The 12,709-nt window shown below is 48.6% G+C and overlaps 1 protein-coding gene across 2 annotated transcripts in view; it reads left to right on the top strand.

Annotated features, from left to right (window-relative positions):
• Positions 1-12,709, top strand: part of CORO2A (coronin 2A) — a 53,854-nt gene that overhangs the window by 21,463 nt on the left and 19,682 nt on the right. For both annotated transcript variants that reach the window (XM_004747678.3, XM_004747677.3), the window contains exon 2: positions 6,659-6,859. In XM_004747678.3, the coding sequence (XP_004747735.1) occupies positions 6,659-6,859 (201 nt within the window). The remainder of the gene's footprint in view (positions 1-6,658; positions 6,860-12,709) is intronic.

Here is a 12,709-nt window from a genome sequence, read left to right as displayed (position 1 = left end):
ACAGAGCCGGGGTGGGGGTCCCACACCCAGTGATCTGATGTCCCTTATGCTCGTGTGCCTTCAGAGTCGCAGCCCGCGGCCCCGTGCTTTAGCAGGCTAAGATCACGCCATCTCCCAACTTCTGCCCTCGGCCATGTCCCTGGGTGGCGTCCACAGGCGCAGAGCAGGGACAGCACTGCCCATCTCCCGTCCCTGCACCCCGGTGTCAGCACGAGGCCTGGCCCAGAAGAAGCAGTGCACCAACAGCAGATGAAGCTTGCTGATTGAATTAAGGCAGCTTCACCTTCCTTGACAGACCTTGTGTTCTGCTTTGAAAGTGCCGTGCTCTGGTTCAGGATGTTGGGCCTCAATGAGCAGGTTGCCAGAGTCAAGGTTACAAGTGACTCAGAATCGTTGTTTGTGAATCAGATAAGAGTTTTCTGGAAACCCCTGAGGTTGGTGAGGTGCCCAACTTGCCCCTGTTTGCCCAGGACTTTCCCAGGCATTTTCCATTTTAGCATCAGGAGTACGTCCCCCAACTCTTCTCCCCACATCCCGGGCAAGCCAGGACACGTGATCCCCCTGCTTCTGTGGAGAGCGACGAGGCCTCTTCTCGCTCTGAAGGAAGGAAGAAAACAGCCAGTGGGGTGAGACCCTGAGGCCCCAGGTCCCTGGCTCCCGCTGTGTCACTGCAGACCCTATTGCTGGCCCGTGGAAGGCAAAAATAGAGATTATGCCAAGAAGTGACAAATAAACCAGGGCCTGGCCTCAGATGAGCAGAAACTCGTGAGCAGAAACTGTGGATAAAATTCTCACTAGCAGGAGGTCACTAAGACCTGTGGTTTCTTCTTTCTGCCTGGTGAGAAAGGAAGCCTCCTTGGGAATGGCTGGTTAAGCAGAGACACGTGTCGACAGCAGGGTGCCTGAACCTCACTTGGGCCTTGCTTCCTGATCCAGGTGTCCTGCCTCCTTCAGGCGTGAATCAGAGGCCCTGATAAGGATTCAGGATGAAAGAGAAAGATTTCCTGTCAAGTTTGGAGTCAAGGTCAGGATAAGCTCTATGATGGATAATAGTTTGGTCAGGAATTGGAGTCAAGGTGAGGGACCCACCCATAATTAGGTGTTAACTCTTGGTCTTTGTAGATCACCTTCAGAGTATTCTTTTTCTTACCGTAGTCTTTTTTCTTTTTCTTTCTCTGTTTTTTTTTAAAGATTTTGATTTTTATTTATTTGACAGAGATCACAAGTAGGCAGAGACACAGTCAGAGAGAGAGGAGGAAGCAGGCTCCCCACTGAGCAGAGAGCCCGATGCGGGGCTTGATCCCAGGACCCTGAGATCAGGACCTGAGCCGTAGGCAGAGGCTTTAACTCACTGAGCCAACCAGGCACTCCTTTTTGCATTTTTTTAAGCCTAGGAAACCATGGTTCTAGTTCCCCTCTGTTAACTGCATTGACCTAAGCATGGTGATTTTTGACCTCCCAAGGCACAAGCACAGGGCAGGTCTTAAGAGAACAAATAACACTGCAAATCTTCCATGAGGAACCACAAGCTTACAAAGGGATCATAGTAACCAGCAGCACCAGACCCCTACTCTCGCCTGAGTCTAATGCTAAATTAGGTCAAGTCACGCTTTCCCTGAGGCCAGGAACAGGCAATTAAAGAATAATCCATAATGCTAGTTTGTGCCACACCCAGCTCACCCCGCAGCTAACCCTTGTCCTGCAGTGAGACCTGGTTAGGCTGGGAAGACAGGCCTTGGGGGGCCCAGTGGGAAAGGGGTGTGTGTGTGTGTGTGTGTGTGTGTGTGTGTGTGTGACACTCGTCAGAGAGGAAGGTGTAGCAGGAAGAGGGGCCTCTGGGGCAAGCCTTGGCTTCTGCTTCCCACCTCCCATTGCTCCTGTTAGTGTGATCTTGGTCAAGGCACTTCCCCGGCACCTCAGTTTTGCCCTCAAGTGGGACAAGACCCTGCACCTACCTGGCAGGGGAGCTGGAAGGGATGGGACAGGCAGCAAGCCATTCTCTCAGGCATTAAGAAATAAACTCAATGGGACGTTAAAACCCAGAGATGACTAATCTTTTGGGGGGGGCAGGGAATTTTCAGCCCATAGCCTAATCCCGTGGCATCAGGCCTGCTAAACACGCATGGGGATAGCAGCCACACAAGCCACCCCCCCATACACTTTGTGCCCCAGTGAGCCAGCCTGCCACACCTAAGAAAGGCATGCTGTGGCTTTGATGTGGGCCCACTTGATGGCACCAGGCAGGACGGGACTGGTGGCATGGGCTAAACCTGGCCCAGATAGGCCGTTCTGGCCCAGCCCATGGGCGAGGGCCCTCCAGGTCCCAAGGGCCCACTGCAGTCCACATTTCCAGGCAAGTGCCTGCTTGTGGGGGAAATAAAATCCATTCTCTGAAATGCTGAGTCCCTAAATTCATTTATGCACAGATAACACCCATGCACGCCCAGATGCACCGAACACCCAAAGAGATGCTCATGTGCTTGCACACCCGTGCCTATGGTGAATGCTGCACTCATGCACGCATTTGCACACAGCACACATTTGCACAGACTTCACCCACGTATATGGATGCATACTCCCATACTGCGGGCAGAGGGAGACACGGCCAGGCTTGGCCCTATGCCCCACTTCTGCATGTTTCCGTCTGAGGCAACAGGTCTGGAAGAACTTTGCCAGGGGAGATAAGGCGCCCGGGGTGGGGTAGGGTGGTGTAGATTGGGGAGTGGAGTTGGGGGCAAGGGGACAGAAGGTCGTGAACACAGTTTTAGCTTTCTGTCACTGTTCCACAGTTACTGGCTTCAACAGTGGAAGCAAAGAGCCCTCTTTCCAGAAGGTGTCGCATAGTTTCCTGAGCCTTACTTTTCTGTAAAGTGGTGGTGAGAACGGTTGTGATGCCTCTGCTTCCGGGCTGAGGCGAGATCAAGCATGGGATGGGTAGGAACGAGACTCCTCATCACTGTCATATCTGCGGGAACCTGGAGCTGGAGGCTCGGGGGGTGGGGGGCTCGCTTCAGCCCTCAGCTCCAGCTTGCTCGCTGTGTGACCTCACGTGGGTTCTCCTTTGCTTCTCTACCTCAACTTCTCTGCCTCTGTACTGGGGAGCAAGGTAGCAGCTACCTGTTAAGTCCATACAGGGAAGCACGGGGAATGCCACCTGGCACGTAGCAAGCACCCTGAAAACTGTGAGTTATCATTACCGTGGAGTGACTGAGCTGAAGGAGGGTCCTTGCCTGGGCCTCTTGAGACCTCCCGACCCTGACCCTGACCCTGACCCTGGGCAGGGAGCCATCCCTCAAGTGTGGGGCCGAGCACCGGGCTGTGAAGGGAGAGCACCAGGGGTGGCAGGAGGGCCCCAGACGGGTGATGCCGCTCAGGTCAAGGTGATTTCTGCAGCCACCACCGGCCCTCTTACCCCACTGCCCACAGCACTTGACACAAACGCCAGTTTATCCCCCCCGCCTTGCTTTTCCACGGACCTGACCCCCTTTTCTGTCCCCTCTGCCCTGCTTCAGCCCCAGTGATCCTCACCTCTCACCTGTTCCATGCTGTCTTGCTCTTGGCAATCAAGGGAATCACCCAAAAGTGAGCTCAGCTCCTCGGCGCCTGTTGGAATCCCTGCAGCAGCTCTGCCTTGCCCTGAGAGTTTAAGTCCTTTTCCTTGGCTCCTGAGATGATGTGGGTCCTGCCTCCCTGGCCACCTCTCCGCCTGGGTTCCTGTGCTCCAGCCACACTGAGCATAGGTGGCCATCACCAGGCTACCACTGGTTGGGGCTGCTCAGGACAGGGTGTTGGGACGGATAGACTGCCCTCGGGGACAAACAGCCCCACTTGCTCAGGGGTTCGCTCTGCCGGTTTATGTCTCTGTCACACCATATGTTCAACATTTGCGGCTGCTGAAGGTGAGGCAGAGTTGGGGGGCCTGGAGCTGAGCCTGCTGACTTGCCCGCTGCTTTCCTACCCCAAGCCCCGGCAGCTCCTCAGCTGCCATGTAATGACCAAGAGCCTAGGGACATCTTGATCCTTGCTGTTCTTTTGTAAGAAGGTGCCCAGGACCCATTTCGCTCAGGACGCAGGGCAGAGAAAAGATGGGCTACGCCTAGCATGTGTCTTATATCTTCCACACACTGATTAAATCCCTTTCCAACTCGGTTTCCCTTATCGAATTGGCCACTAGGAGGCTCAGACCCACGTCGGAGGAGCACCTCCACTGTGTGGAGGACCTGACAGCACACATTCAGTAGCTCAGCTCCCCCGAATCCCGGGTGACCTCTTTGTTCCTGCATTTTCCCTCTGTCCCCATTGCCTGGCCGTGGCTTTTCCGTGTGCTTCTATCTTGTGTGCTCTCCACTTCTGTAAGGCTTCTTACATCCTTTCTGGGACCAGATGGACGTCAATTAGTCTCTCCCTGCATTCTGGGCGGCTTCCTGGAGCTCTAGCAAATGTATCTCCTGAAAAGAGAGTTGAAATGTCTGAGCTACGCAGGACAGATCTGTCCCAGGAGGCTGGTGGGCTTCCTGTGGAGGGTTTGGCTCACATGTCAGACCCCCAGTCACTGTGACCTCTTTTTTTTTTTTTTTTTTAAGATTTTGTTTATTTATTTATTTATTTAACAGAGAAAGAGATCTCAAGTAGGCAGAGAGATAGGCAGAGAGAAAGGGGGAAGCAGTCTCCCCACTGAGCAGAGAGGCCGACATGGGGTTCAATCCCAGGACCCTGAGATCATGACCTGAGCCGAAGGCAGAGGTTTAACCCACTGAGCCACCCAGGCGCCCCCACCGTGACCTCTTGATGTCAACAGTTTAATCTTGTGCCTTTGAACTTAACCACAGAGCAGATGCCTTCTTTGTGCTAATCCTAGGGGTGCCCAGCCAACCATGCCTGCCCTTGGGAATTTCCTAGAAACTGGGGGTGAGCAGAGCTCTGTGCTGGGCACTCCTGCAGCAGAGCTCCAGGCCTTTCTCTGAAGAACCTGCCAATGGCAGAGTAGGTGACCCCTGACACCAGACGCAGGAATCAGGGCAGGCAGTGTCAGGGGCCTGAGGGCAGGCAGGAGACACAGCTGGTGGGGGTAGAAGAGAGGAGAGGACAGGGGCTCTGCTACCTGAGGTAGCAAGGAAGACTCTGGAGGAGGGCCCTGGGTGCTGGAGAAGGGGGGGTTCGGACTTGTGGAGATGGGTGCAGGGATTACTGGGAAGGGCAGGCCAAGCAGAGGGGGAAGACAAGGGACTGGAAATGCAAGAGCAGGTACAAAGGAAACTAGAAGGTTCTTTATCTAGAAAGTACATTTTAAAAGATGAGCAAGAAAAGGTGCATCTTGAAATATCGGAGGGGAACCTCACTGGAAGGCCTTGAGTGCCAGGCTGGCTTTGGCCTTTGTAGGGCGGTAGTCAGTCCAGAGTGACCAAGGGTGACCTCAGGTAGGGGGAGGAAGGTGAGGAATACAGCTAGGCTTGGGGTCCAGAAGGCTCTCTCTGGCCTAGATGAGGAGCGTGGATGGGCAGACCCAGTGGGGCCAGAGCCTGGGGTCAGGGGTTTGACCCAGGCCGCAGCAGGGCTGGAAGGCCACATGTGTTTGGCCACTCATGAAGCTGAGACCCTTTTCTGCCATCCATGACCTAGTCATGCTCACCCCTCTGGCTTGTGCTCTCTTCACTCCCATCGTCCCATATCCATGTTTATTTGTGTGTATGCATATATATATATATTTTTTTTTTCTTTCTCACATTTCCTTGCTAATATTATAAAACCACGTGTCATTCCTCAAACATTCCATGTTTGCTTCTCTCTCAGGGCCTTTGCTCAGGCTGTTCCATCTGCCTGGGACATCTTCCCCCCACCTTACCTTTTTCACTGCCAACATGGCCAACTCCTACTCATCCTTCGAATCACAACTCACTTGTCACTTCCTCTGGGAAGCCCTCCCAGACTGTCATGTACTAATCTTTATTATTATCTGTAGTACCCCGGATCCCAGTGGCCCATCTTCCCACAGGATTCTTCACTCCTCTAAGGCGGGCTCAGGCTTACTCTCTCCAATTCCCCAGTGCCAGGTACAGGGCCTCGTCACGCAGTGGCGCTCAGTAACTACAGTGAACAAATATGAGGCCGAATGAGGAGCTAGGGAAGCTCAAGATGCCTGGACGATAATCGTGGTAGTAATTATGACTGTAGATCAAGGAACCTATGATTTGGTCCTCACAACAAGTCTGTGAGACAGATGATTTTGTGATCCCCATTTTACAGATGGGAAAACTGAGGCCGAAGAAGTTAAGTTACTTGCTCACCCAGCCGGTAAGAGGCAAAGCTGGAATTGGAGCCCAGGCAGGCTGGGTCCAGAGGACACAATGTGACCCACATCGCTGGGCTGGAGTGGGGTGGGCCGGTAGGAAATGGGAGTTTTCTTTCTGGCGTTTCTGCCCTTTGGATCGACAGGTGAAGAGATGACAAGCAAACAGGTGGGGGATAATCATACACCATCTCACCAGAGCCACAGAAGTCACCGCAATGACATCCTGTTCATTTGCTTGCCCTTGATAGCGCCCTGTCCACATAGAGCTGACCGCTGCCCTGGTCCTGCCCTCTCCAGAGAGGCTCCCCAGGTGTCCTGCTTTCAGCGCCATGAGCCTCACGCCCCGCCTTGTCTGTTCGTTTCCCACAGATGTCATGGCATTCCCAGTACCGGAGCTCCAAGTTTCGCCACGTCTTTGGCAAACCAGCCAGCAAGGAGAACTGCTACGACTCGGTGCCCATCACCCACAGCGTCCAAGACAATCACTTCTGCGCCGTGAACCCCTGTTTCATTGCAGTCGTGACTGAGTGCTCCTGTGGGGGGGCCTTCTTCGTCATTCCCTTGAACCAGGTAAGGCCACCGGCTAAGCTTCGGGCCCACACAGCCCTCTGGAGATGGTGTAGACAGCGGAAGTAGAAAGGCCTGGGTTTCTGGTCTCACGTGTGGCTTCAGATCCTAACCTTGCCTCTTACCAGCCATGTGACCTTGAGTTCTTTCACTTCTTTGAGCCTTGGTTTCCTCATTGGGAAAAAAAGATACGTATCCTGGGATTTCTGCTTTTAGCAGTTGCCTAGCTACTCCCAAGACCTGTCTTCCACCCCACAGCAAAATAGCTCACTCCCGAATCAGATATAATTTGTAATGCATTGCCGGGCTTACAAGACGTTGGGGAAATGGCCAAAGCCACCTCCTCTCCCCAACAAAAAGAAGCAAATCTTGAGTCAAGAGAGGGAAAATCTTGAGTGTGAGAGAGGGAAGCGGGAAGCGAACAGAAAGCAGTAGCTTGTCCTGTAGGCAAAGGTTACCAGTATAGGTTACACTATATGCAATTGCTGATGTTTCACAGTTTTTTTTTTAACCCCAAAAGGGTAGTTTCATATAACTTAACCTAACAGCAGATCTTTTCAGGATCCAACTGAGCCTGAGTCGGCTCAAGACAGAATGTCCAAAGGGACTAGCAGGATGCTGGCTACTAGTGCCTCTGGTTCCCAGCAGAGCCAGACAGGGAGTGTCCCCAGAGGAAAGCATCCCATATGTGGACAGAACTCCTACAGAGTGAGATCAGGCATGTGAGCCACCATGAATTAGAGTCAGCTGAAACAAGGAACAACAGGCTTAGATACCCTGTCCCGCGCCCCCCGATGAAGGACTTCAGAAGTTAAAATCATAAATACAAAATAGAATCTCATACACTGGGTTTTCTGGTCCAAATGGAACTGAATTAGAAATCAGTTACAAAAGATAAATTTTAAATCCCCCTTGAGGAGTATCTCACCAGCATTGAAATACCACAATGAGATACCCACAATGAGATACCACCACGACCACCAGATCGGGGAACATGTGAGGAGCTAGGAATCGTGAGTGGTGGTGAGGATGCGGAGCTCGTAAACTGTCAGATGCTTCTGGGGACAGGGTGAACTGTCACCTGTGTTTTGGAAACACATGTGGCAGTTTCTAGTAGAGAGGAAAATACACACACCCTGCAACCCCGAGATTCTGCTGCAAGGTATGTCCACGCGGTGTTTCTGTGCACCAGGATGCAGTGACGACACTGTGCATAGCATTGTGGTTCATATTGTCACCGAACTGCAAAAACTCAAATGTCCGAAGTATTACATAAATAAATCGTGATGTATCCATACTAGGGAACGTACATAATCATGAAAAAGAAACAACATACATACATACCACAACATGGATGAATCTTTTTTCTTTTAAAGATTTTATTTATTGGGGCACCTGAGTGGCTCAGTGGGTTAAGCCTCTACGTTCGGCTCAGGTCATGATCCCAGGGGCCTGGGATCGAGTCCCGCATAGGGCTCTCTGCTCAGCAGGGAGCCTGCTTCTCCTCATCTCTCTCTCTGTCTGTCTCTCTGCCTATTTGTGATCTCTCTCTCTGTCAAATAAATAAATAAAATCTTTAAAAAAAAAAGATTTTATTTATTTATTTGACAGGGAGAGAGAGATTACGAGAGGCAGAGAGATAGGCGGGGACAGGAGGGGGGGAAGCAGACTCCCCGCTGAGCAGAAAGCCCGATGTGGGGCTCGATCCCAGGATCCTGAGATCATGACCCAAGCTGAAGGCAGAGGCTTAAATGACTGAGTCACCCAGGCACCAATTTTTAAAGATTTATCTATTTTTTTAGTTTTGTTTTTATTTATTTTTTTTAATATTTTATTTATTTATTTATTTGACAGACAGAGATCACATGTAGGCAGAGAGGCAGGCAGAGAGAGAGGGGGAAGCAGGCTTCCTGCTTAGCAGAGAGCCTGATACGGGGCTCGATCCCAGGACCTTGAGACCATGACCTGAGCTGAAGGCAGAGGCTTAACCCACTCAGCCACCCAGGCGCCCCAAGATTTATCTATTTTAGAGAGAGAGAGCAGGAGGAGGGGCAGAGGGAGAGAAAATCTCAAGCAGTCTCCTCACTGAGCACGCACGGCTCCCCACACGGAGCCCGACACAGGGCTCGATCTCGTGACGCTGAGATCAGACCTGAGCTGAAGCCAAGTCAGGACGCTCCGCCGACTGCACCACCCCGGTGCCCCAACATGGGTGAATCCTAATGACAGTTTTGAGGGAAAGATACCAAACAAATTATAAACTGTCTCCTTCTGTTTATGTAAAGATAGATAGAGGCTAAATTAAACTCTACCTTAAGGGATGTATAAGTAAGTAGAAAAACTTTAAGAGCAAGCAAGAGACTGTCCAGAAAACCAGGATAACTATCACCACCTGAGGGAGGGGGGAGTTATGATTGGAAAGGGTCCCATGGTGGGGGGGTGGAGGAGTCTCCTTTGTGTTGCTCACAATAGTTCACGTCTTAGCCTGAGAGGGTGGCAGATATATGGGTAATTTATTTTCCAGTAATTCATTAAGCTGAACACATATTTTATGCCTTTTTTATATGCTACATTTCACAAATCGCATACATAAAGATGATACTGTAGAGTTCATGTGATTTTACAGGCCATTGCTGTATAACTTCCAAGGAACTGATCATTTCAATCTTTCGTAAACATTTCTAGAGAATAGGAAAAGAGGGACAGCTCCCCTCCTTGTTCTGTGAGCCAGTGTGACCTTGATTCCAAACCCAAGGAGAGAACAAGAAAGGAAAATGACAGGCCAGCCTTACTCAAGATGTATGTAAAATGGCTAGCAAACCGAATCTAGCAGTGAATTTTAAAAAAGATACATTCTAACCACATTGGATTTATTCCAGAAACTCAGGACAGTTTAATATTAATAAATCTATAAATGTAAATCATTATATTAACAAAGGAAAGGAGAAAGCCGAATGGTCATCTCCATAAATACAGGAAAAAAGCATTGGTGAAGCTCGGTAACCTGTACAGTAATCTGTAATCATTCCTGATACAGATTCTTAGCAAACAAGGAAAAGAGAATTTCACTAACATAAGAAATAGAAGTTTTAAAACCTTTTGTTTAGATTCACCACTTGCTGACATTCTGCCAGTTTTACTTTTTATCTCTTGTACATCTTTCTCTCTGTATGCGTATGTATAGAAATTTTGTTTCTGGCCCAGAATCCAGCTGAGAATCATTCATTATATCTAGTTGTCAAATCTCTTTACTTTATTTCATGATCCTGATATTTTTAAGGAGCTGAAGGACAGCTATTTTACAGAACATTTTAAAATTTGGATGTTTGACATTTTTGTCCTCATGATGAGATAAATAATATACATTTGGGGCAAGAATGTTAAACAAATGACACCGTATCCTCAGTTGATTACATCGTGTGACATGTCAGTTTGTCCTATTATTGGTAATAATGGTGATATTTGATCTCCTTGTTAATGTGGTGCAAACATTCATAAAGGTGGAATGTTAGAAATAGCCATTAAGGGATGCCTGGGTGGCTCCGGCGTTAAACATCTGCCTTTGGCTCAGGTCATGATCCTAGGGTCCTGAGATCGAGCCCAGCATGGGCTTCCTACTCAGCGGGCAGCCTCCTTCTCCCTCTCCGACTCCCCCTGCTTGTGTTTCCTCTCTTGCTGTGTCTCTCTCTGTCAAATAAATAAATAAAACCTTAAAAAAAAAGAAGAAGACGGGGCGCCTGGGTGGCTCAGTGGGTTAAGCCGCTGCCTTCGGCTCAGGTCATGATCTCAGAGTCCTGGGATCGAGTCCCGCATCGGGCTCTCTGCTCAGCAGGGAGCCTGCTTCCTCCTCTCTCTCTCTGCCTGCCTCTCTGCCTACTTGTGATCTCTCTCTGTCAAATAAATAAATAAAATCTTTAAAAAAAAAAAAAAAAAAAAAAAAAAAGAAGAAGAAAAAGAAATATCCCTTTAAAATCAGCAATGAGTTTAATGGGTCATGCTAGCTGGCACCATAGGGCTGAAACACAAGTTAAAGATGTAAGGATTAAAAAGGAAGACATAAAACCACTCTTATTTATAGATTGATTGCTTACATAGAAACTCCCCCCAAAATCTGTGGTCAAATTATTAGAAAAATAGTAAAAGGGGTGCCTGGGTGGCTCAGTAGGTTAAAGCCTCAGCCTTCAGCTCAGGTCATGGTCTCAGGGTCCTGGGATCAAGCCCCGCGTCAGGCTCTCTGCTCAGCAGGGAGCCTGCTTCCTCCTCTCCTTCTCTGCCTGCTTCTCTGCCTACTTGTGATCTCTGTCTGTCAAATAAATAAATAAAATCTTAAAAAAAAATAGAGCTTTTGGAAGGTCGCTGGGTGCAAAAAGTCAGGATACAAAAATGAATTGCATATTTGTATATCTAGAACACTTAGAATTTGTAAACATTTGCAGTGGAATAAAAGAAGATTGGATATGGAGGAATAAACAAGGCTTAAAAGGAGAAAATTACAGAGCATTCTTGAAAGACCAATGTTAAAGGTTAATATATGCTTCTACCTGTGATGAATTCAGCTGCCCATTTCACTGCTCTGGCCATTACCTTTATGATAGCCTAAAGTCTTTGCTAATTTGATAGAGGAAAGAGAATATCTTGTTTTAACTTACGACTTTTTTTTAAAAAGATGAAAACCAAACATTTTCCCACACATTTGCCAATTAGTCATTGCTTTTGTGACTAGTCTCTGTTGATTTACTTAGGGGCAAGACTTACTGATCTCATTCATTTGTATGTACTTACTTTAGATCAGAGATATTAATCCTTTGCCTGCCATTTTCTCAATAAATACCATTTTTTGTCTGTTGTTAAAAAAAAAAAAAGACCAATGTTAAAGAAGATCCAAGTAAATGGAAATATGTACCATGTTCATGAATAGCCTCTCTTTCTCCTCTCCTAAATCTCCCCAACATTCTCCTTTGTAGGATGTATTCCACAGCGTATTCCTTTCTTAGGACACCATAATGTGATTACTTCGCATTTGTGTTCTTCTGCTAGTACCTCCTAACCTACTTGCAATAGTTGGCGGTTGGGGAGACAACTGGTACTTAGTGTGTGTGTGTGTGTGTGTGTGTGTATCTCACATTTGGGGCATGCGGTTAGTGCTCATAAATTTTCATTGATTGAACAAATTACCCAGGGATTACTCATCTGAATAAATACAGAGAACATCACTGGCAAAGGGAATGTCACCAGCCAAGGTGTGGAGGTGAGACTGTGCAGATGCCCAAGGCAGTAATGCAGAGAACGGTCTGGCTGGAACAGATGAATGCTCTGTGTCAAAGGTGAGGAAGGGAAGTACCTTGAGGAAGTTGATTCGGGCCAGATGAGAAGGGTCTTGAATGCCAGGCTGAGAAGTGTAAACAGTATTCTAGAGCTGAGGTTTTTCAAGCTGGGGAGGGACAAGTGTAAAATGGGATTTCTGCAAAGACTTGAACTTGAAGATCAGAGTTCAGAGGTTCCCTGGAGATGACCCATTTGACTTGTTTCTCCCATACTTTGGGAGCTTTTAGAAGATTCTACCCGTCAGACTGTATTCGTAATTAAATAATTAATGTATTTTTCAGATTTTTATTACTCAGCCTCTTTCAGAGCTATCACAATTTCTAACTCAATGAGCTACCGACTATAAATAGGTACTAACAACTGACTTAAGAAAAGAAGTTGCTTTGTTGAGATGGAGTGTGGACCTGGGTAGGGAAAGTGGACCTAATTTAGAAAGATAGGATGAGGGGTGCCTAGGTGTCCCAGTTGGCTGAGCATCTGCCTTCAGCTCAGGTCATGATCCCGGCATCAGGCCCTGCACTGGGCTCC

Source organism: Mustela putorius, unplaced genomic scaffold, assembly GCF_011764305.1.
Source record: "Mustela putorius furo isolate JIRA1106 unplaced genomic scaffold, ASM1176430v1.1 tig00000580_pilon_pilon_pilon, whole genome shotgun sequence".
Classification (NCBI taxonomy): domain Eukaryota; kingdom Metazoa; phylum Chordata; class Mammalia; order Carnivora; family Mustelidae; genus Mustela; species Mustela putorius.
Note: the sequence above shows the minus strand (reverse complement) of the source record. Positions and strands in the feature narration are given on the sequence as shown.